The sequence below is a fragment of the Vulpes lagopus genome, chromosome 2 (assembly GCF_018345385.1).
Source record: "Vulpes lagopus strain Blue_001 chromosome 2, ASM1834538v1, whole genome shotgun sequence".
Classification (NCBI taxonomy): domain Eukaryota; kingdom Metazoa; phylum Chordata; class Mammalia; order Carnivora; family Canidae; genus Vulpes; species Vulpes lagopus.
The window spans coordinates 153,838,736-153,863,294 of NC_054825.1; the positions used below are offsets into that span (position 1 = coordinate 153,838,736).

General features: G+C 59.9%; 1 protein-coding gene across 1 annotated transcript; it reads right to left on the minus strand.

Moving 5' to 3' along the window:
- Positions 1-6,574: 6,574 nt before the first annotated feature.
- Positions 6,575-21,331, minus strand: LOC121485575. The gene is made up of 3 exons (XM_041746135.1): positions 21,028-21,331; positions 8,918-9,047; positions 6,575-8,444 (listed from the first exon to the last, which is right to left on the minus strand). Exons 1-3 carry the CDS (start codon positions 21,181-21,183, stop codon positions 7,873-7,875), a joined length of 858 nt encoding a protein of 285 aa, XP_041602069.1. The 5' UTR covers positions 21,184-21,331; the 3' UTR covers positions 6,575-7,872.
- Between the last annotated feature and the right edge of the window lie 3,228 nt (positions 21,332-24,559).

Genomic DNA, 24,559 nt, shown 5'->3' on the forward strand with positions numbered 1-24,559 from the left:
GGTGGTGAGCATGGGAGCTGGGAGCAGGGACCATACACAGGTAGACCCGCATCCACCCTGGGGGGCACTCTGTGGTGGCGACCTTCTTTCAAAGACCTCGATTCTCCCAGTTTGTTGAGGGAGCAACTGAGGTCCCCAGAGGTGACCTCTCAGTTAACAGCCACACAGGGTGAGGGACCAGTAAGGCACATTCCTCGCCATCTCCACACAGGTGACCTACCTGGCCTCAGGCCCCAGACATGCAGGTCAGTGCTCCCCCAACCCCGGGGCCCCTGGTGCGAGGAGCCAGAGAGCCCGAGAAGTCTCAGAGGGAGGGGAGACGATGAGGGTGTGGCCTCTGGGTACCAACCCGTCCTACCCTGTCCACACCCTCCCTGCCCCCACTTCCCTGAGAGCCATGAGAGCTGGGCCTGCCGTGACCCGCAGACAGGGGGTGGCCCCTATACCTTCCTGGCTCCTCGAGGAAACCTGCCCTCATCCCACCAGCACCCCAGAGCCCACCCCCAAAATCTAGGCTCAGGTTCCCCCACAGACATGGCTGGGAGCATCCTCAGTTGGTGGAACTGAGGTCAAAATGGCTCTGCACCGAGGATCTCTGAGGTGTGGGCACCTTGCCCCTCACGGAGCCCAGCCCTGCCACTCCCCGGGCCCAGCCCTGCCCCTGGGAGTGCTGGAGGACAGTCTGCACCACAGGCCCACTGCCGAGCCAGCTGTCTGTCTCAGAGGGACCCTCATGTCCAGCCTGACCCCCTTGCAGCAAAGGCAGGGGGGCCCAGAAATGGCAGACATTCAGCATCTTGCCAACAGACAAGAAAGGAGACACACGTGCCCCAGGGTGTCCGTGAAGCCCCCGTTAGCCCCAGGGACAGGGGAGGCAACACAGAGGCCCAGGGCAATGGGTCTGGCCTTGGCTTATTTGGCCTCCTTCTGCAGTGACTCTCAGCTCCTTATGGCAGCACAGCATAGATGCTTGGTTGCAGGGAGACCTGAGAGCTTGTGGCTGCAGCTGGGGCCCAGCAGACAGTGGGCGCGTCGCCGTGCAGTGGGCAGGGCTGTGGGGGAGCAGGTGCACAGGGGGGCAGCAGGGAGGGGGCACAAGCAGAGTGAAGACCATCCCTGCACATCTGTGGCGTTCGGAGGTGCTGGTGAGGGGGGTGCTGGATCCTGAGCGTGAGGAGGAACGCAAGGAGCCTTGAGTCTAGGAGAGGCAGTGCCCAGAGGAGCTGGGGAGCAACAGAACCCAGGTTGTGGGCAGTCACACGAGGCATCTTGCCTCGCTGCAGCTCTGCACTTAGGCCCGGGGCACCTCCGCCTTCACTCAGGACTGGATCTAACAAGAAAGGCCCCTCTTGTTCCAAATGGCCCCACCTCGGTCATGAAAATGCACCATTGCACCATTAACCGCACATCCCCCTGGCGCCCCAGGCTGTGGGTTTTGAGTCGGTTTTGTCACAGGCACAACCACAGATCTAGGCACCAGGGAAAGACACAGACTGTACACGACTGTGGGGCACAAAGCAGCAGCGTGTGTCTGGGGCAGGGCAGGGAGCGCACACGTGTCTCCCAGCACAAGGAGCGCTAGAAGAGGGAGGTCGTGGCCCCGAGACCTGCCCCAGAGCCTGCTTGTCACATCTACCCCAGCACCTTTGCACCCTCCGGGCCACAAATGGTGTCTGTTCACAAGCAGAGGACCTGGCTGCTTCCTGGGCCCTAAAGACAGGAAGGAAGAGGAGCCTCTGGTTTGTAGCCCAATAACCCGTGGAGGCTTGTCTGCTCCCCACAAAGTGGTGGGGTGTGGGTGCTCTCTCCTACGGCTTCTTCCCAGCTTGGGACCCGACCACTGACTGTCACTCATGGTCCCTAAGGGGCACATGGCAGGGCCACCCTCTGGCCGGGGCCAACCCCGTGTCAGGGCCTCAGCACCACCCCCTCCCTCACCCCCATGTGGAAGGCAGGCAGACGGTCCCCCCGGAACCCCCCACCCCATGCCTTCTGGAAGCCTGCACAGCCTGCAGACACGCTACAAGTCAGAGCTCAGAGGTGCCGGATCACAGGGCCCAAGTGTTCCTGCCTCGTGGAGGTGATTCGAGGAACCAGCCTTCTCCCCTGCACTGACGCTCCGGGTCGCAGAGCTCCTCTGAAGCCTGCATCTGCCTGCAGTTCCCTGCGGTCAGACACTTGACGACGTCCTGGAGGGGTGGCCACTGTCACAGCTTCCTGCCTGCTGCCCTGGGGACAACGGGCATCTCCTCTGACCTGCTGGCCATTTGGGGTCCCCTGGGCCTGTGTGGTGGGCATGGGTGACCCTAGGGACTCACCATCCCCCCACCCCTCCACCCTGCACCTCCCAGGGGCACAGGCCCAGCTGGGCTGCCACGCCAATGCTACTCCCCAGGAACAAAAATGTGCCAGCTAGAAATGCAGCAAGTGTCGGCCGCGTGTCAAAGCTCCGTACCCATTGTGAATCCACGACAGCTGGATTTGTCAGCGTGAGGATGTCAGGGAGCGTCAGGAAGGCAGCTGCTGGTTTGAAAAGGAAGCTAAAACTTCCACTCTCTTGATTAAGCGTCCCAAACTCATTTCTACACCCAACCCCAATAAAACTGAGATGCACACCCAGGGTGCTGCACATGGACACACACACACACAGCCCGACATGCCCATGCACTCCCCGCGCCCCTGCTGCAGCACCCAGGACCCTTACGCGATGCCCCGTGGGCCTGAGGTCGCTGGCGTGCTCCCTGCAGTGATGACGCATGGGCAGGGGAGCCCCTGGGGGCTTCTAGGAGGAGGGGAAGGGCCAGCCCTGGTGGGAGGAGAGCCACCACGTGGGCACCAGGACCAGCACAGGACATTGGCCTGACGCAGGGGTGGATGCTGGGGCCCGTCGGAGACCGGATCTGGTCAGAACGGAGCCCTAGAGATGTTTGAGGAGTGGGCCGTGAGGGAGGCGACGTTCTCAGTCTCCAATGTTGTTTTTGGTGTTGTCCGTTTTCCCTGCTGTAGATCATAACCCACGCAACGTTACGCAAGCGTGTGCACGGTTGTGATGCAAACATATGTTCGTATGTGTCCTGGGAGAACCACATGCACACGCACGCGAGGTGCTCAGCGTCCACATAACAGGGCCTTGCTTCCTTGCTGTCCTGGTCCAGGACACCGACCCAGGGGACCAGCTTTATGAATCGTGATGAGAACTTTCCGAGAGACCCACGGACTCGTCAAAGGCAAATATCCACACTCAGTTTGCAAACTCGGGTTCTGGGGGTTCTTCAGCTTGCTGCCCCTGGGGTCCCTCCCTATCAGCCGGTCCCAACAGAAGCCTCCTTACACCGGACGTCTGGTTCTCAGGGGACTTGGCCTGCCAAGGTGAAGCTCTGGGGGGTGGGCCTCCTGCCAGCGGCCACATGCTCAGCTCCCCTCACCCGCAGGTGGCGGCAGTGGCGGTGGTGACGTCTGGGGGTCTTGGCACCCAACACGCACATAGACCAGGGGTGACCGCGCTTGTGTCTCTGCAAGTTTCTTATTTTCTCATTGATCAATACTACTTTTTAAGTCGTAAAACCACCTGGATAAATAGGCCTAATCCCCGAACCGTCCCCTAAGGAGAATAAGTCAAGAGGCCGAGGCCAAGTAGTTGCAGGGCAGCTGAGGCCCGAAGGAAGGGGGTGTCGGGAGCCCTCCGCTCCCCAGCCCCTCCCCTCGTTGGTTGGGTGGCTTCTGCTCCTGGGGGGGCCTGCTCGCATCCCCTCCTGTAACCCCCACCTGCGCCCCATGGTGCCACCACGGGCGGAGCTGGCACTGAAGCAATGGGATCCTCCCTCCCCCCCACCTCCTGCCGCCCTTCCGGGCACCGAGCCACAGACACTCGCTGAAGTGGGACCAACCCCGAGCGTGTTGTGCCCACGACATCTTGTCGGCCATCTGAGGTATCATCACTACTTGATCTGTCACCATGGCAACAGGAAAACTCTGGAAAAGCCAGCCTTATGGTCTCTCCTGGTAGAAACACTCCATCTCCCAAACAGCAGAGGTGCCTCACCCTAACCACCCATGGCGCGGGGATGACACCAGCCGGCCGCGGCACCGGGGCAAGTGTCCGGGGATGCGGATTACACAGCGTCCCTGTGTCATGAGCAGGGAACGTGCCTGGCGGTGGCTGCCCGTCTGAGGACTCAGCACTGCCGTCTGGGATGGCTGGGGCGTGGAGCATCGTGTGCCCAACATGGAGGTGACCCACCCCACCCTCGTCCCCCCAGACTCCCCCAGGGTGATGGAGCCGCTCTTCTGTGACACCAGCTTTTCTCACCAGCCCTCCCAGGCCCGCTCACACCCACAGCCGATGATGGGGATGATGATACCAACATGCCCACACTCACAGAGGGCTCATGTGCCAATTCCTGGCCAGGAATTCTGGTTATAAGTGGTCACCTTTGTCACCAGGATCGTGACAAGCTGTCCTGGGCCAGCTCAGTTCTTCCCCAGGGCCCGTGGAGACAGGCGGCCACACCCCCCCAACCCCTGGACAGCAGGCTCATTCCAGGAGCCCAGCCTCAGCCAAGGGGCTTCTCACGCATCCCCCGTCCTATCACCGTGATGGCTGAGAGCTGGGTGTCGTCTTGTCCATTTTACAGGCTGAGAAACTGAGTCCCGGGGTGTTAGGTCATAGAACCCAGATTTAAAGCCTTTGTGATCGCTGTTGGATTACATCCCAACGGCGCTTTTAAAGTTGGATTTCAGGAATGCCTGGGTGGCTCAGTGGTTGGGCAGTTGCCTTCGGCTCGGGTTGTGATCCCCGGATCCAGGATCGAGTCCCACATGGGGCTCCCTGCATGGAGCCTGCTTCTCCCTCTGCCTGTGTCTCTGCCTCTCTCCGTCTCTGTGTCTCTCATGAATTAATAAACAAATCTTTTTTTAAAAAGTTGGATTTCAGATGAACTACAAATAACCTTAGTATAAGTGTATCCCAAACTTCCATCTGCTGCATCTGGTGACCCTACCGTGTGTAAAGCACGTGGTGGGTTACAGGCTGGGACGTCCGCGCTGGTTGCTGGCTGGGCTGAGCCGTGGAAGCCGCGAGTGTGGGCTGCCCTGGGCTGTCTGCACCACCGCAGAGGCCTGGCCGAAGCTCCAGGGCTGGGCAGGGGGGCCTCCAGGCCCGGTGGAGGACAGGAGCTCCTCCAGGGGAGGCCTTCCCGCCGACACCCACCACCGCCAAGTGGCTTGCGTCCCTGCCGGCCCGTCCCTGCTCTGGGCTGTATCCCTGCCCCTCGCTGCGTCCCCCCTTCTCCTGCTCATCTGTGCAGCACTGAAAGCTGAGAAAGGGGAGAACCAGTGAAATCTCCAGAAGAGGCCGCGTCCACTGGCGTCGTCAGAGCTGACACGCACTGGATCGCGGCTGGGAGTGTGGCCCAATGAGACGCCCACGGCAAACGGAAAGGCTGTTAACAAGAATCACGGGTAATAATCACAGCGTCTGGAGTTTCAGGGCCTGGAGCCGGCCCCCCTGAAACACAACAACACGTTTAATGGCCCCGCTCCCCATAAATGTTCCCACAGGCCGGGAAGGCTCACTCCCATTAGACGGGCAGTGAAAACATGGCCCTGCTCAGCAGCCTGGGCCATGGGGACCTGTGTCCAGCCTGGGCTGCCTGCAGGGAGCCCCCCAGCCCCATCTTCCCTATCCCCCTGTCCCTCCCTCTTTCCCTCCTGTGTTCCCAACCTCCTGCCAAATATACCTACAAGCCAGGGCTTCGGGGCTCAGCACAGTGGGAGGCCAACAGAGGCTGGCGCACTCAACACATTTCAGGAAATTCTGCACCCCCCCCCTGCCCCAGGCCCAAAGACTATCCAGTGCCCTGGGTGCATCTTGGCTCTTTGGGGCACTGTGGGGACGGTTTAAATCCTCATTATTTTAAGATAACAAGTTGGAGCACCTGGGTGACTCAGTGGTGGAGTGCCTGCCTTCGGCTCAGAGCGTGATCCCGGGGTCCTAGGATCGAGTCCTTTGTTGGGCTCCCCGCAGGGAGCCTGCTTCTCCCTCTGCCTGTGACTCTGCCTCTCTCTGTGTGTCTCTCATGAATAAATAAATAAATAAAATCTTTAAAAAAAAAAAAAAAAAGAAGTGCCCACTCAGGCTGTAATCCCATAGGTATTTCCTACAAGTGGTTTGGGCTGCAAATGTGAGAAAGCCCATCTCAGAGGTGCTCTAACAGGGATGCACTTAGCGGTGTCACAGAAGACGCAGTCAGAGCCTGTGCCCCGGCCAAAGGACGCCCCAACCAGGTGCGTCCTGTCCTCCCATTTCCATTCCCAGCACAAAAGCCTTGAACCCTGGTGCTGGCTGCCTCATGGTTACAAAATAGCTACCAGAGCTCTGGGCATGTCACCAACATCTCAGACTGGAAGGAAGGGACAGGGGAAAGCCTATGAAGTCTCCAGATGATCTTTTCTTTTCTCTCTCTTTTTATTTTTTTTTTCTCTTTTTATTTTTTTTTTCTCTTTTTATTTTTTTTGTTATGCCTTGAAGGGTCCCATTCCCGGTCCCCCCAAAACAGTGGCAAAGGAAAGGAGAGGTTATTGCTGTGACTAGTTCAGACCAAATGGATATGGAAATGCTTCCTCCTGGGAGCTGGAATGCTCTCTCCCTGCTACACAGATGCAGAATTGGGTTCTTCTGGCAAGAAGTGTGGACCACGGGAGGGAAGGGACAGTGTCCTCCATGAGCCCGGGGCTGGGTGGGGAGAGTCCCCGATAAGTAACCGGCTCCCTGTTTCTGGCAGGGTCCATGTTTGGAGCTCCCAAGTAAGGTCAAGTCTTGATTCTGTCTGGCTTAGAGAAGGAAGCTCATGAGCACACGAGCACCAAAGCCAGTAGTTGCCATCCTGGATCCTGCACCCGCACCTTCTCGTTGCCCATCCTGGATCCCGCACCTGCACCTACTCGTTGTCCATCCTGGATCCCGCATCCACACCTTCTCTTTGAAACAAAAGTGATCCAAGGAATTCCCACCTGGTCGCCCCCACCAGAGTCCTAGAGAGGCATCGAAGTCCTGGCAGACGCTCTGCAGCAAGTGAGGTGAGGCCAGGTGGATGCAGGTAAGGCCAGCAGCCGCCACAGGGGGCACTGGGGTGGGGGGACACAGGCCATAAAGTCCATGACAGCTGATAGCCTGCAGCATTGGTGTCTGGAGCTGCTCACAGCTATCGCTCATGGAGCCTGAGTGTCAGCGAAGGTGCCTTTTGGCCTTGAGAGAGTTTCACATCCGTGGGGGTATGGGTTCCTCCAGGATCTCCCCTCGACTTTGGGGCCTGACTGTATGGCTGCTGGCTCAGCACAGAGACAGGCCCATCACCCCCACACTGAGGCCAGCAGGAGCAGCCCCGGAAGGTGGGGAATGGACGCCCCTGCCCAGGAGAAGGGGACTGGCTGCTCCAAGAGCTCCCCAGGTTGGTGGGGATCAGCCTGCCCATGGGACTTCCAGCAAGTCTAGATCAGAATCCCGGGCAGCAGCGTCTCAGCCTCGGCTTCTCCGCCAGCAGGATTTCCCAGGCCAGCATATTTCCTCCACCGGAATCATAAGATCTTATGTGACCAAATACATTTGGGCAACGCCAGGAGATCCCCTCGGGCCTCAGCCCCAGCATGGACGGACTGGGGGCAGCCGATAGCTCACACGCAGGCCGGGACCCAACAGCAGAGGCCAGTTGTGGATGTGAGTGTAACTGCTCTGGCCGGCAAGCATCTATCTGGCAGCTTCTCCTGGAGGGAAGCGCTCGCCCGGCCCAGCAACAGGAACAAATGAAAACGTATACCCTCCACCCTCACCAAAGACTCCTGTAAGAATATTCAGAGCAGCTTTACTGGTAAGAGTCAAGACCTGGAAACACCCCCCTCCACCAGGGAAACACGGGACAGGTGTTCTGAGTGTCCAAGCAGGTGCAGGGTAGGATGCTGCACCACGGGGCTGTCCCCAGCCAGGCCACGTGCTCCACCCGGCAGGTCATGGAACCGTCCGCCAGTCCTCCTCGGCTGTCTCAGCCACTGGGATGCACCACCACGCGTGTGTACGCAAGTCTTGGAACCAGGCCCCAGAAAACAAGCGTGCATTTCAGGACAAACCTCCCCAGAGGCAGGATTCCTGAGTGACCCTGGGCCCCCAGGGTGATGCTTCCCAAATCCAGGGCTCCTGGAGGACAGGTCCTGCTGGAGCATCCTGTCCACCAACACGGCACATGGGCAGTCTTCCTCGGTCTTTCTCCAGGGGGTCTCCTCCCTCGTTGCCTCACTTTGCTCTTTCTTCCATTCCCAGAAAGGGCCAAAGGCCTTTTTGGATACCTCATCCCGAGAAGGAAGTGGGAGGAATTCATGGCAGGCATGGAGGCCCCTGTGGAGTCCGCGCACTCTCCCTTGTCCACATGGGCTCCTGGGAGACGGGACAACCTCTAACACAAAACAGAAGGAAGGAGACGGGTCATCATGTCCATCTGTCCAGCTTGTCCCCCTCCAGGTTCCTGGAACACCCAGCACCCCAGATCGTTCTCAGACTGGCTACATCTGCCTCCCTACAGAGGGGGGTCAGACTCCAGCACAGATGCACCTAGCAGTGCATGAGCCCCGAGGACAGGAGCTCCTCCAGGGGAGGCCTTCCCGCCGACACCCACCACCGCCAAGCCGGACCCCGAGGGCTGCTCCCTGGCCCTGGGGGGAATCCCTCCTGCAGGCTGTGATCTGCATGCTGGGCCCTCTCGGCGATGAGGGGAGTGCGAGGACGAGCACGAAGACGAAGAGGAATGCTCCAGATAAGGGAATCTTGCCTCACAAAACCAGGAGGAGCAAGTCCCAAGCAGCACAGGCAAGCCACAAACCCTCCACAGGGCAGCAGGGCCCAGGGCCTCAAGGGTCACCGGTCACTCACGTGCATCAGCGACAGCCCAAGCCTCCGGGTAGAGAAACTTGCAGAGCAGGAGCAGAGGGGCCGCAGTTCTCGCTGGGGCCAGCCGCAGCGCCCCACGACTGACCGCAGGGACACAAGAACTCCTAATGGCCTGGTGAAAATAAACGTGTAAACCATCTGAGCAAGTTCCCCCAGAAAGTGTGTTTTTTACAAAGCACGGGATAAATCTATTTTTTGCTCCAAGAGCAGAACCAGCAGGCCACTCCAAGGTGACCTTTGTAAAGGGAACAGCACCACATGTGGCAGCATTCTGGGGATCGTCCTCATGGCAGGACAAGTCAGGGTGACGGGGCAGTGGGGACGGTGGGGATGGAGGGGACGGTGGGGGCAGAGGGGACCACAGGGACCACTGTCCTAGCAGAATGCTTGTACGTGTGCCCTGGAAAATGCACTTAGGCAGAGCTGGATTTGTTCCAAAGCAAGCTTTCCTCCTTCCCTGCGTCCAAAGTGAACAGATCTGCTGCCCTATTCATGACAAAAGTCATTGCCCGGCTCTGTCATCCCAAGACTGGTGGTGCCCCAGGCCCTCAGGCCATTGGCACATCCACGGGGCCGCTCTGCAAAACAATTTCCAGAGTTAGAAGGGAAGCAGGCTTCTGCGTAAGAGGAGCATCTTGACGCCAGGACAGCCCACCCTCTGCCCATTTCTCCTGAAATGCTTTCGGGGGCAGGACCTTGTCCCTCCAGATTCGGTCGTGTGGCACTTCGAGCCTCTGAAAGGTGGCGTTAGGTACATACTCGAATTTTTCCCCCTGTCAGCTAAAAATATTTGTGGGCCAGGAAGCAAGGCTTTGGATGAGAAACTTCTTTACTAAATATTTTTATATTAGAGGGGGGAATATTTTGAGGTTTTGGGATTGAATCCTGCCCATGTCCCGCAGGTCGCTTCTGTGTCAGTCACCCACAGGCTTCAGGAAAAACAGTGATTTTTCTGAACGTGACGTCAGATGCCAAGCATCGGGCACAGCACTGAGGACCACATCCTTGTCCATAGGAAGTCTGGTGGGAGCAGGTTCACATCCCTCTCTGGGCCCTACAGTTTCCCTGAGCGCTCTTGGAATGTGACAGTTTGAACAGATTGTGGCAACAGATGGGGAAAAAAAATCACCATCTGATTTTGGTGTGACGTGGAGACATAGAATGTGGTGCACAATAATTAGAGAGGTTGCGCACAGCCAGGAAAGGCCGTCTGCAAACAGCGAGGCTCACTGAGTGTCAACGAGGCTTGGGCCCGTGAAAGGCGAGGGGAGCCATGTCTACCTCACCACCTTCTATGCCCTGGTCCCCCTAACACCCCAAAGACCCCCTGAGCTGGGCACGAGAACCATGTCCATGGAGTTCAGAGCCTGCCCAAGGATGCACACGCTCCTCAGGGTGCACGCACCCTCATCCTCGATCACATGGCAACACAGAGGACAGAGCCTGGCCCCACAACGTCGGGGAGAGCAAGGAGGCGGTGGCCTGCAGGGGCTCCAGGAGGGGGACCCCGCTTTGCTGGCAGCCTTTGTCCTTACGGGTGGGTCTCGGCCTCCTGTTTCAATACTTTTCATGTGTTTTAAATATTTAGAGGGAAAACCTAAATATTTGCACACAGGATTTATGGCAGCGTAGGGTCCCTGCACATGCTTGGTGGAAACGGAGTTTGTAGCTGTCACTAGACTTGCGCACTCAGTGGACGTCGTGGACGCACATGCTCGCATGCACAGGCCACCTGAGCCCCCACAGACTCAGGAAACTCTCAGCGTGAGTGCCTGTGGCTCTAGAATCTGGAGGGAGCCCAGAGTTGCTGAGAGGTGCCGAGGGCAGCGTGTGGCCGGCCCCGGGGCAGAGGTAATATGCCTGCACTTGCTCGTGAGCCAAGACTCCTGTTTCTAAAGGATGGTGGGGGGAAGCAGCTCGCAGACAAAGCCCCCGTCTCGTCTGGCAGGTAAGTATCGTGAGTCCTTAAGGGGTCTTAGGTACATTTAATTTACCCAACCGTAAACACAACAGGAGTGAGGCCATCCATATTATGTCCAAACAAGAGCACGTGGGAACGGAGAATATACACAGAAGTTTCCCTGAAGAAATGTGTTTAACTCTCCAGGTGGTCACTTTGCTCTGGTGGGTGTAGGGGGCCCGCAAGGGGGACCATGAGCCGCCAGCCCGAGGGAGGATGTGGGTAGGGCAGGGGCATGTGAGGGGGGTGTGTGGCCCCACTGGCACCCAGAGATGGGCTGACCCTCATCCTGCCATCCTGGCCCCCAAACTGCAGAGGGAATGAGTGAATGAAGCAGCGGCCCAGGGGATGGAGGAGCTGGGGGGGTGCATCTGGCGGAGGCAGCAGGAGCAGACCAGTGAGGACACGCGAGCGGCAGCAGCGTCCAGCAACCCTGCCTCACCCCTGCAAGCACGGCAGTCTCTGGGCTTCACCTCTGCCTTTGGAGCACAATGTGGGGAGCTCCGGGGCATCACCCCCTCCCGCAGGCTGGTGTGGTCCAGCCGAGAGCTGCTCCCCACGCCCGCACCCCCACCCCAGCCCCCGCAATGCCCCCACTCACAGCCCAGGGACCTTTCCCCGTGCAGAGGGAGGCCACGCCAGCACCTGCACCCGCCGTCCTGGCTGTCATTTCCATGGACGACAGGCAGCCAAGCCTCCCTCTTCTCTCCCAGGCAGAGAATCCCTGACAACCGGGGGTCAGGACAGGCTGCCACTCACATCCTAGCTGGTGTTCTCGGGCTCCAGAGAGCTGCTAAAGCCGCAAAGGGGAACCGTTAGGAGCAACATTGTGGGATCCGCGATTAGAAATGTGGTCAGCGGTCAGGACGTCCGGGTTCACGCCCGATGCTCCGTGTGAGCCCAGGGTCACCGCCCGGGCACACTCACAGCTATAAGACAAACAAACCAATCAGCCTTCGAGCAAAAGACCATGGGGGAGGTAAAGAAAATCCTGTAGAATTCACCTCCCGCCCAGAAAAGGAAAATGAAGCCCTCAGGGAAAAGGGATGAGAGTGTGTCTGCGACCCTGACGCCAGACACAGCAGAAGGGGCTGAAGGGACGGCTTGGGTCCCCAGTACAACCAGGTGGCAGAGGAGTCCAGGAGAAGTGTCGGGGAGAGCAGGCTCTGCGCCCAGCAGTCACGGGAGGGCTGGCCCCTGTGGAGAGGCTCAGGAGAGGGCCTGGCCATGAGGTCTGCACGAGCCCCCCCAGGACCTGTCCCCAGACTTCACAGAACAAGGGCCAGAGAGACAACCCCACCCAGGTCCAGCAGGGAACGGACAGCCGTGACCGTGCCGCCAGGGAGCGTCCACCCTGATTCCACCCTGAGCACGCCTCGCTGAGCCTGGGGGGCCCTGGGGTGCGGGTGCTCCCCCCAGAGCAAGGGAGCCAGCTAGGAAGGGCAGATTGGCTCCATGGACAGAGCCAGCCTGAGACACAGGCAGCCTGGGGACAAGAGGCCAACAGTGGCCCAGGGCTTCCTTGTCAGGGGACGGCGGGAGGCAGCTTATGTCCAGGAGAAAACAGGGTCACAGGTAAGGGATGGCCTCCAGCAGAGCAGCCAGCAAACCTCTGCTGGGGGAGGCCTGGCATGGGTGAGGGCAGCAGTAGGCCCCCCCGCCCAACCTGGGGACGTCCCTCCTCAGGACTCCCCTGCCTAACCTGGGCATGTCCTTCCTCAGGACTCCCCGCCCGACCCGCGGACCTCCCTCTTCAGGATCTCCCTGCCCGACCCAGGGACGTCCCTCCTCAGGACCCCCTACCCAACCCAGGGACCTCCCTCTTCAGGACCCCCCTGCCCAACCTGGGCATGTCCCTCCTCAGGGCCCCCTACCTGACCCGGGGACCTCACTCCTCAGGGCCCCCGGCCCCAAACCGGGGGCGTCCCTCCGCTGGGCCCTCCTGCCCGACCCGGGGACTTCCCTCCTCAGGGCCCCCCTGCCTGACCCCAGGGACTTCCCTCTTCAGGGTTCCCCTGCCCTACCTCAGGCATGTCCCTCCTCAGGGTCCCCTGCCTGACCTGGGGACATCCTCCTCAGAAACCCCTGCCTGACCTGGAGACCTCCCTCCGCAGGGCCCCCCCACCTGACCCAGGGACCTCCCTCCTTAGGGCCCCCCTGCCTGACCCGGGTATGTCCTCCTCAGAACCCCCTGCCCGGCCTGGGGACATCCCTCCACAGCCCATGTGGTGGCCCGGGGGCTCCATCCACATCCCCAAGGTGGTCCTGGCCATCACCCAGTCTGCAGGCGTGATGGCTACAGACAACTGATCACATACACATTCTTCCCACATTTTGTTTTTATAGACACCTCAACTCAGAAACTTCCAAATGTATACAGGAACCCCACGGAAGGTGGACAGGGGGGTAAGGGGAAGGTGAACAGGTAGCAGGGGGACAGGGGAAGGACAGGGATGCTTGTTTCTCATCCCGCTTGGTGACACACCAGAGAGTGAGAGGGAAAGCACCCCTGGAGTCCAGCATGGGATGAGAACAGGACTCATATTTTCTAAAACGTAGGGGGGGACCAGAGATGTGGGCAGCTGAACGCTGTCGTGAGTTGTGCAAAGATGCCGTCAGCTCCCATCTAAGGCCGATAAACTGGAAAACAGCAGCTGTGGTTGGGCAGCCACCAGCATGGAGACAGGGTGGGGGGGCGGCTCCCCGGAGCTAGGAACGGGGGGGGGGGGGGGCTGGGTGCAAATAGGTGTACCTAACGCTGCAGGGTTGAGCCAGTCTTCCTCTTGCCCACCTGTCTGAGAGAGTCTCCCATGATTCTAGGAGGAACCAAGCAGAGCTGCATGCACCCGCTGACAGGTGAGCTGCAGGGTCCAATTTAAATCCAAAGTCGCACTTTGAAAATAAAAAAAAAAAAAACAGATGGAGACACAGAGTGAGAAATTGAGAACAGATCTTGCAAAGTGCACGTGTGTAGTTACGGGCTTGTTTGGGGGGCGCAGGGAGAGGCTGGAGGAGGAGGTATGTCCTGGAAGGTGGGGGAACAGAGGGCTGGCCATCCCTGCTTTGTTGCCCCATGAGCGTCTGTGATCATAGGCTTTAAAGCCTACGCCACGATGAGATCTGCGAGCTACGTCTAGCGCGTTCCCGCCCACCTCCCTCTGGATGTCTCGTTTACTCCTGTATTTGCCTCAATAATAGAAAAAGTCACCTTCTTTGGGTGGAAAGTCAATCTTTGCCAACAGACGATGCTCTTTCTAAACGACTTTGGCCCTGGTGAGTCAAATACCAGTCAAGCGGTTTGCAAGCGAGAGGGGGAGAGCCAGAGTGCGGGCTGGGGCTGGTGGAGGGGGTCCTGCTCTCCCCAAGGGAACCAGGTGGGGGGGCCGGGGGGGGCAGCGTCACTCCACGCCTAGACAGTGGCCTGACTCGAAAGCACTTTCGGTTTGTGCGAGCGCTTCCACGGCTTGCAGAGCATGACCTGTCAGCCAGGCCTCTCCATAAAACCATGTCCCAGAACTGGGTCGTTGCAAGTAGGCCTCTGTGTTCATTCATCGCTAGCCCCCCACCTCACCCACTCTGCCTGGGATGTGAGCCACATGAGCAGCCTCCACGCCCGGTCGGGGCCTCCACTGGGTCTGACTGAGGATGTTGGAAAAAGTGGAAGAGGAGAAAAGACAGGTGCACAGAGTCTGTGCCGGGCGCTGGGTGAGCTAGGCCGTGTGCGGGGAAGGCTGTCCCCGGCCAGAGGCCCGAGCCCATAGAGTTTGGGATGCACTGATGACACCGAACCGGTGATGAGGCCTCAGGTCTTGTCGTGGAAGAAGCCAGCTCCTTACACCGTCCAATCCTTGATTGGGGAGCCTGGGGTCACTGAGTTTCCTGTTCCCAGGGTCAGTGAGCAAACGGTGGCTGAGGCGGGTGCCCACGGGTCCCAGGGGCAGGCGGCTTACCAGCAGGTGGACCCATCCTTGTCCACCTTTGCACAAAAGGTCTATGTGCGGAGAGGCATGGCCAGGAAGCCCGAAAGCTGGGGCTCAGATCCTACCTCCCACAGTCACAGCCAACAGAGCATAAACAAGCCCCCTAACCCTGTTAGAACAGTCACATTTCTGGATGAGGATGACAAGGCCAGCATGCCCTGCCTGCGTGTTTGTATTGGGGAGGCTCACGCCCTGGGGGGTTGGAGATGCAGCATCGCCTGCCCACAGCCCAGCAGCCCGTGATTGCTGCAGGAAACCGTGCCCCCGGGAATGCACTGTGACTACACATTTGCCCCCTGGCTCTAACCCGGCGGGACGTGTGCTGGCCCTGTGTGCTCAGGACCATCCACCTGTTCTCGCAGGTGCTGCTCCCACCCAGCCCCGAGGCTCTGTGACCTGCAGGACCGCACCCCGCCATGGGCAGAGGCAGGCGGCCCAGGTCTGACCGGTCGTGGATCTCTAAGCCATTTGGGGTTATAAGTTCACATGTTGGGTGTGGGACCCGACCAGAGTCCTTTCGTGAGGCTCTCCGTAGGGTGGGAGAGTCCTCGTCATTATTGTGTTGTGGCAAGAGAGTGAAACCAACACGCCAGCAGAACTGGAGGCTGTCAGAGACAGCACAGGAGTGGCACAACAGTGGCTTCGCAGCCCCTGGATCTAGCTGTACCTGCAGCATCACTAGGTGTAAGTGAGCCACAATTCTGTCACTTGCAACTAAGAGTCCCATTGCCTCCATGAATAATAAAGTAGACACGTTTGACAGTGATTTTACAGAAGCATCGTGCTCAGTGCTAGGGACGTAAAGTCTGGGGATGCCCTTTAAAATAGTAATTCATGGGGCACCTGGGTGGCTCAGCAGTGGAGTATCTGCCTTCGGCTCAGACTGTGATCCCTGGGTTCTGGGATCAAGTCCCATGTTGGGCTCCCTGCAGGGAGTCTGCTTCTCCCTCTTGCCTGTGTCTCTGCCTCTTTCTGTGTGTCTCTCAGGAATAAATAAATAAAATCTTAAAAAAAAAATAGACCATACTCAAGAGACTTTGGAGGGTCCATCCAGATGGAACAGAGGGAGGACAGGAGAAACGTTCTTACCTCCCACTGATCTCTAACTGAAATTCAGCATTTCCTTCAAGGGTCAGTATAGACAACAGAACCCAGAAAGGTCAGAGGGCTGTGTGACCCGCCCCAGGACTCACAGAGCTGCTCCCGTCTCAAAACACCGGGCAGCTCATTTCCACTTAGGAATTGCTGGTTCTCAGATCCACTGCTGCAGCGTGTTACTCAGCGTGTAAACAAAGAAGCAAATGGATCACAGTTTAACAGACTCTGATAACTGGATTTCAGGATAACAGGTTTGGTTTCTAATCCCGTGTTTTATTCGGTACATTTAGAACCATTGCTCTGAAAGGAGGTCAACAGGGGTCACGAAGCTGTAGAGGCTCAAAATGAAGACCAGAGTAAAGAGGGAACAAACCAGGGGACCCTGGTGCGGGCTGTGGAGGGCAGGTGTGCCTCCACCTCCACGGGCAGGACTGCCAGGTGACATGGCAGCGGGAGGGGACATGTGGGTTGGCTTGGGGACTCTGGATGCAGGATGCCTGCGGGGTAGCCAATGTCTGGAGGGCCCTTCCAGGAGAGGGGGGCTTGGGGAAGTGTGCTGGCTCTGCCGCCAGTGAGGCAGGCGGTTTTGGGGTCTGGGAAGGCATCACCGGTGCAGGTCAGCGGAGGACACCAGCTCTGGGTCAACTAATGGTCAGCAAGCACGGCCCACCAGAGGCTTGTCCCCCGCCCCCGACTCCCACTGACCCCGGGTCCCACCAGCCTGCGTCCTGGAAGGTTTACCCTGTGCGTGCGTGACAGGGGAAGGCCTGATCAGCCAGGATGGGGGCTTAGTGACTCAGGAAGCGCGTGCGTGCGTGAAGGCTGGATTATACTCCTTCAGCTGAGGGAGTGTGCACTTCGCGGTCTGACGGCTAAAATACCGTGGGGTGCCGGGAACAATGGTGATGGCTCAGCCAGGCTTTCATTTATAAGCTGCTGCCGGAATGCAGCCTTCTAGAACACAGCCAGTGCATCTGGTGTGCGCCTGGGAGGGCACTTCCTCTCCAGCTGAAGAGGGTGCTCTGGCAACGAGTGCCCGATAGAGACCCCCGGGGGACCCTTCATCTCGGGGTGGGTGGGGAGGCTGCCAGAGTGGGATGGCCAGTGAGGAGCAGGGTGGCAGTCATGCCATCCGCGGTCACCTTCAGAAGGCATTTCCCTCGAACCAGAAGCGGCACGGCCTCCCCGGTCATTACCCAAGCCCCCCCAAGGCCCGTTTCTGCAGGGGCTGCACCACACCAACCCCCCAGCCCGCTTGACAGCTCACGTGCTAAGGTCCCGGCCAGGGCTGTACCTGCTGCAGCAGGTGCAATGCAATGCACCTTGCCTCCCTCGCTCAGATACTCCCCGTGTGGCCACCTTAATACTGCTCTCAGCCAATTGCACCCGCTCTCAGCTGCACCCGGGGGGTGCAGAGGTAGAGAAGTAAGTATCTCTCCTCACGCCCACGGGGCAATGGTGGAAGCCGAGCAGAGCCTGTGGCACCTGGGCTGCCACATGGAGCCTCCCCGCAAAGTGGACTTCGTATCATCTACCCAGACAATGGTGCTCGTCCACACAGAGACGGCGGAGCTGGAGAAACACAGAGACACTCCACACGATGTGCTCCATGGATCCAAACACTTGGCATTTCTGGAGAAGCTCCAAGACAAATTGGTGGATGCGCTGTCATTGCTCCTTGTCAAATTAGCATGGAAAGGGGGAGCAGGGGACCGGAGGTGGGTCGGAGGTGACATAAGATTGCCACCCTGTGCCCAGGCTCATTTGGCTGCTCTTATGTACATGTTTAGGATGTCCCGTCATGGAATGTAAAGTGGCAACAAGGAGAACAGAAAGACAAACTGGGTCACTTGGTGTGATGGGCTGAGGCCACAGGGACGGGAGGCCCTTCCAGAGACTGGCTGGTGGGAAGTGAGCAGCGCTCACCCTGAGCCCTCCCCCTGCCCCTGACATACATGAGGAAACAGGGGACAGGGCCAGGGTGTAAGGTGCTGAGGCTGCTGGCCCTCGCTCCAGGGCAGGGCGCTAACAAGTGTCTGGCCCGTGGGCCGTCCTTGGCCCCTTGAAGTGCTGGGACGGGGTGCAGGTGTGCAGAGAGCACGGCGGGCCTGGCAGCGGGGGGAGCTTCTGAGGTCACCCCGATGCAGGTCGCTCCAGCAGGCTCCCGCGGTGGCCCCAGGACCTGTCTAGACACTGGCTCGGAAGGACGCGCTCCTCCAGGGGCGGCGGCTCCTCTGGCAGGCGGATCTGCCAGAAAGCGCTCTCGGGGAGCGGAAATCTACTCTCTAATCTAATTTCCACCCATCTGTCCTCCTTCTGCCCTTCATAACCCCACAGGGTAATCCTTCTTCCCGGACAGTTTTGCAAATATTTGGATTCCACCATCTTGCGCTCCACACATCCATCTCTCAGGCTGACGTCTCCTGACGTGCCCGACCACCCTCCCATGGCCAGCTGGTGACTGTCCTTGGGCTCTAGCAAGGGCACCGTGTTCCAGTGGCGCCCAGTGGGACAGGGATAAGGGGGGTACCCCACCCACCTCTGTGATGCTCACAATCCTGGATCCTAAGAGTGGGTATTCACTCGGGGCAGGGGATGCTGTTAAAACAGCCCTGCTCTAATCTCTTCCCATCAAGTTTTAATCCCAGAGGGATGGGGACCTCAATTCATGGCTCCACCAAGCAGAAGGAGCTTGGAAAGGTTGTTGCCCCACTTTCCCGGATAGTCCCCAGCACCAAGGGTGGAGTACACGGCGCCATGGAGCAGCTACTGCTGTTCTCTTGGCAAGCCCAGCCCAGCTCAGAGCTTCCCCCCTGGGGAAGGCGGGATGGGGCTCCCAAGGTCACCCTGGAGCATCGAAGGCAAGGCCCTGGAGCCTCTGAGATTCCAGGTCATGACCCCACCGCCAAGGCACAGAGGGAGAGGGGTGAGCCGTCACCCGGCCTGTGTGCATGCTCAGCACTGCTTCACCATCCGGACCTGTGCCGGCCCTCAGGTCCTGGTCCTAAGGCCTGGCTGGCAGGGCCTCAGCAGAGCAAGGCAAGGGGCCTGTGAAGGGGACCGAGGCTCTTGGGCTGCCCCGGATCATTTAGGGAAGTGTATGTTTTTAACTCTCCCTCTGGCTCTCAGCAGCAGTGGTCACCAGGAGAGCAGTCCCGGGTTCCCTGGGAGAGTGCTGCGGCTCAGGCCAGAGGCCCAGGCCTAGTGAGGGAGCCCCCACGCCCCCCCGTGGCAAAGCCCCACCGGCTCATGGGGAAACCGTGTTCCTTCCTGCGGACAGCATCCACAGCAGCTGTGGGAGCTCCCTGAGATCACAGCCTTCAGAGGATGCCCAGGGCCCCCAAGGCCCCACATTAGTACAGACACGTGTCACCAGGGGCCGCACTGGGGAACCTTTTGCCATTTGGTGTAGGAGACGTGATCGCTGGGCAGACAGTTGGCAGGGAGCACACAAGGGCCGCGGAAACACCGCCGGCTGGAGGAGGTACCTGCCCGCCTCAGTCTGGGAAATGCAGGGGCCGCTCCTGCCCAAAGTCAGGCTTCCTGAGATGCCAAGGGGCAGCCGTGCGCTGTGCACACGTGCGTGCAGGGCAGGGCCCCAGCAGAGTGGCCGGGGGCCTGGGGGCGCGGGAGACCTGGGGATTGGGGGCGCCGGGAGGGGTGCAGTCAGGCCGGGCTCCCGGGAGGGGCCCGCCGGGCCCTGAGCAGGTGGTGTGGGGGGGTGGGGCGGGGGGCGGGGCGGGGTGGGGGTTGGGGGGCGGGGGCGGGTGGCTGGGCCCGCCTGAGCGCGGGCGGGCCAGGGGCCGCCTCTGAGGCCCCGCGCGGAGAGGAGGCGGGAGGGGGAGGAGGGGAGGAGTGGTGGAGGAAGGTGAAGAGAGGGGAGGGCGGAGGGGAGGGGACGAGCCGCGGAGGAGGAGTCTGCCGGCAGCCGGGCGGGGGAGGAGGCGGCGGGAAGGGGAGGCGGGAGCGGGGGAGGGGCCTGCGCGCCGCCCCGCGCCCTCCCCCCCGCGCCGGCCTCCGCGCCCTCGCGCGCCGCAGCATCCCGCCGCCGCCCCCGCCGCCCGAGCCCCGAGCCGCGAGCCCCGAGCCCCGAGCCCCGAGCCCGGCCCGAGCGCCCCGCCGCCCGCCGCCATTCCTGCGCCCGCGCTCGCCGGGCCGGGCACCGCCGGGACGCGCGGCCAGGACGCGCCACGCCAGGTAAGGGCCGGCTGGCGGCGGGAGCGCGCGGGCCCGGCAGGTGCGCGGGGGCGGCGGCGGGACCCTCCGAGACCCCGGGCCGCCGGGAGCCCCCAGCCTCCACCCGCCGGGCCCTCCCGCAGTCCCCGCCCCGGAGCCCCCCCTCCTCCCCGGACCCCGACCCTCCCGGCGTCCCCTCCTCGGAGCCCCCCGGCGGCGCCCCTTGGGACCAGCCCCCCAGGCCCCTCCCGGCACCCCCGGGACCCCTCCCTCCGCTCCCGAGCACCCTCCGGGCCGGCGCGCAGGTGGCTCCGGGGGCGCAGGGCGCGCGGCCGATCGCGGCTGGGAGCGGGGGCGGCGCGCAGACCGGGCGGGCGCTCCCCTGGCCGCTGGGCCCCCCCCCCCGGGCCCTCCGGGTCCAGCCGCTCGGGCCTGGCCGCGCTCCGCGGGCTTCTATTTCGGGCCGGAGGCCGCGGCCCCCGTGCGCCGGCCGGAGACGCGCACTCAGACAGGTGGGGCAGGTCAGGGCCCTGGCGGTGAGGGCTGCAGGCCTCGGGCTTCCCTCAGGGTTTGGGCTGCGTGATTCTAGAACAGCCAAGGAGACTCTCCAGCCTTGGCTGGGGCTGCACCTGTTGCAGCCGCCTGGTGAGCTGCAGGGAGCTGAGCCCACTGGGGTTTTCCGGTGCGCACATGGAAAGGAGACTTGGGTGGTGGTCCTTCTTGTCATCGGGAGGGGGGGCGCATGTGAGTCTGTATGGGGGCAGTTCACTGAAAATGAGGCCTGTTGTCAAGGGCTGGGTGAGCCCTGCCTTCCAGCGCCTTCCGACCCCGTGCCTCCCAAAGTTGGCTCTGTTTTTGTTTTACAAACCTCCCCTTACCTTGAGCACGTCCAGGCCGGTGGGTGGCCAGGCTGCTGCAGGCCAGGCCAGACCTGGGGCTTGTGGCCAAGCAGCTGGCCCTCCTGCTCTGAGTCTATTCAGGTCCACTAGGCGCCACGGAGCGGAAGTTTCTTCTGCAAGGGGGTGAAGTGACATCGTGGCCTGTCACCTCATATCTGCCCCAGGCCCGGGGCCAGCCGGCTGGCTGCCTGGGCACCGTTATTTGGGACTGTTTACTGTGTCCCAGAAACAGGCTGCCTCAGCCAGCGCTGGGGCCAGGATTCTGGTGGAGATAATGCCCTGATTGTCACTTGAACGGTTGGTGTCTATGCATATCGTCTGTAAAAATAAAGAAGAATAAAGCCGGCCTGCTCTGAGTACTCTAGGCACCATGTGCTACCAGGGATAACAGCTCAGGAATGAGGGACTGGTGAGGGACACACTGGCTGTTTCTGTAGACAGGGACTGGCCCTCTGGGAGCCAGACCTGCACTTCGCCCTGAAAGTGCCTGTAATACACCCAGCAGGTGAATCAGGTAAAGGTGTAGAAGCTAATCAGCAACACAGAGAGGTATCTCTACCCGGTCCCTCCCTCGCAGGACCGTGAGCTGGTGGCGGGGAGTGACTGACTCCCCGTGATGGGCTTTGCCATCTGTTTGTCTGCCTCTGAAATAGTACAGTTGAGCTTGTCTGCCTACCCTCTGCCCAGGCTAGCACATGTCTGTTGGAAAATGCAGCTTTGCAGCGCCCCCTCCCCTGGTGCGTGGGGTGCCCTGCCGCTCCTGCTCTAGCCCCGGCAGGCAGTGCACACATCCGAGCTGGGGTGTGGGGTGTGGGCCGTGCTGCACAGCTGTCCAGTGGCTGGAGGTAGGGGGCAGCAGGGCAGGGCAGGGAGATGACCTTCATGACATCACTCACTTGTGATCCCCACCGTGTGGGTTATCTGAGGCAGATGCATCTCGAGGGCCTTCCCCACCCCAGGCGGGGATGTCTAGGCCGGTCTTGGGAGAGCATACTAATGGTCGGCTCTGGTGCCAGCTCACAGCAAAATCAATAACGCCTTGCAAGGACCATGGATCCGCTGTGCTTCTGGAGAGAGTCCGCCTCTCCCACACCCAGTGTGGACAGGCCTAGGCCTCCGGCCCCTCCCTCTGGGTCCCTTTGCTCGTAGTGGGGGAGGAACGGGCAGGGCCAGGAGGGCGGCTGCAGAGCCTTCTCCTGATGCTGCGTGCTGTGTGGTGAGTCTGGGGCCAGAGCTCCTGTTTCAGCAGCTGGGACCTGGTCCCCAGGCATCCCCGTTGCTGGCTGGGGTAGGCCCCTGCCGCTGTGGCCGTGAATTCACTTCCCGATTATTCCATAATTTATAGTGACTCTCCTCTTCTTATCACACTAAGGATCCGCTTGGTTGAAAGAACTGCCGGGAGGGAGGTGGGAGGTGAGGTGGCCGGCAGTGGCTCCAAGCGCCCCTGCACCCCCAGGCTTTTCAGGGAGCAGAAGCCGTGGTCTGTTCACTGGCTGGGTGTGCAGGGTGGCCGTGTGGTGAAGCTGGCCATGCAAAAGCCCTCAGATGAATTTGCTGTCGGCTCATAGTCCAGGGTTAATGCTGGGAGAAAGGCCACCGTCTTTGCAGTTCCCAGCTGGGAGCAGTGTCATCCCTCTTGACCTGTCACCCGGCAGAAGGGAGAATAGAAGAAGGAAGATGACTGAAGAGAAGTGGGGGGTGCAAGGGGGGAGGTCCTCTCTCCCTCCGGCCTGGGTCGGCCTGGGGCTTGGCAGGTGCAGCTGCCACAGCTCTACCACACCACTGGGCTGTGGCTGTCTGGGGACGTCTTGGGGCGTCTCCCAAGAGCAGGGCCGGTCAGGCAGGCTCCTTGGCACCGGAGATAGGGCTCAGCGCGCAGCAATTTCCAGGCTGCCTGCCGTCTGGGGGGGTGGGGGGGTGGGTGACACAGGGAAGCCAGGGGTTACTAGGAGGAAATATCTGCTGATTCGGAAGGGTGCGTATTGGGCCTCACCTAGTGAGGGTGGCATTTGTCCGCATGACAATTAAGGTGATTTTGGGGCTGAGCAAGTTGGCCCATCCCAGTTCCTTGAGTGGCTCACTTTTCAGCTTGCCTGACCCTCCCTCCAGTGCACAGACCTTTTTACTGGCAGTGCTGTGCTGGGGCAGGCTCCCTGTCCCCCTGTTGCCACTCCTGGGCTTTGCAGCAGCCCCCAGGGCCATCCTAGGCCTGGGTGCACCTCCAGAGGGGTGGGGTCCCTTCTTTGGTTGAAAAGTCTTAGATGCTGTCCAGGAGAAAGCAGACTGCACCCTCTGCCCGGGTCACTTCTAAGCAGCTCCCGGAATTGCAGGCTCTGGACAAAATGCAGTCAGACCAGCATTTGATTTGACTCAAGAATCATTCCTTTAAAAAATTATGGTATTTATGAGACAGTTGATATTTGTTGAGCAACTGCTGAGTTTTTTTTTTAAAGATTTTATTTATTTATTCATGAGAGACACACAGAGGCAGACACATAGGCAGAGAGAGAAGCAGGCTCCCTGCTGGGATCTCAATGCAGGACTCAATCCTGGGACAGACCGCTGAGCCACCCAGGCAACCGCTGAGCCACCCAGGCATCCCAATGACTGATGAGTTTCAAAGAATTATCATATTCCTTAGTATGAGCCATGTACAGAGCCATGGCCATGCTGAAACGACCTTTACCTGTTAGCTGTGGACACGAGAGTGTGTGCTGAGGAGACAAGAGAGTGTTTGGGGTCTGCTTCTCACCAGCAGGGTGGCAGGTGGGTGGGCGTGGAGGGGTGGTTGGGTCTGGGAGAGGGTGCCTGCAGGTTCTTATTCTGTTCTGTCTGCCTTCACTTATTTTCAAAATGCTCCATAATAAGAAGTTAGTAGTAATCCAAGAACCGTGTGTCCCCTCCCAGAAACACGCCATAGGGTCCTTTAGTTCATGACACAGTTTGGGGCTTTACTTCAAAAGACGTGCCGACATATGAAGGGAAACCACCACTTCTCAGTGGAGCAGGCCTAGGAGGAGCCGGTTTTCGTGTGCGTACGTGTCAGCAATAACCTGAAAGGGCACACAGCGTCTGTTGAACAGATCGTTGTGGAGTGTCTGCTGTGGACGGCAGGAGCTGCTCCAGGCCTGGGGCCAGGGGGGAGGGGTATGGTGTGTGTGTGTGTGTGTGTGTGTGTGTGCGTACACGTATGCATGCGTATGTGTGCACTCGTGTGTGCGTATGTGTGCAGGTATGTGTATGCATGTGTGCATGCATGCCTAAGTGCACTAGGTGTGTGCATGTGTGCGTGTGTATGTAGATCTGCATTTGTGTGTAGGGTTGTGTATGTGTGCATTTGTGTGCAGGTATGTGTATGTGCATGCGTGCTGTGTATGTATGCATGCATATGTGAGTGTATGTGTGTGCATGGCTGTGTGCATGCATGTGTGTACGCATACATGAGTGTGAGCATGTGTGTTGGAGGAGGAAGTATGCATGTGTAATGGGGGGAGGGCGAGGGAAGGAGGGG

Bases quoted from the DNA above. Each gene is read 5' to 3' on its own strand.
- LOC121485575 (XM_041746135.1), bottom strand. From the start codon at position 21,183: ATGTCACTTCACCCCCTTGCAGAAGAAACTTCCGCTCCGTGGCGCCTA. The intron at 9,048-21,027 runs GTAAGGGGAGGT...TATTTTCACCAG, and splicing joins CCGGCCTGGACGTGCTCAAG to GCCATTAGGAGTTCTTGTGT. The intron at 8,445-8,917 runs GTGAGTGACCGG...GTTTTGTGTTAG, and splicing joins TTGGGCTGTCGCTGATGCAC to AGGTTGTCCCGTCTCCCAGG.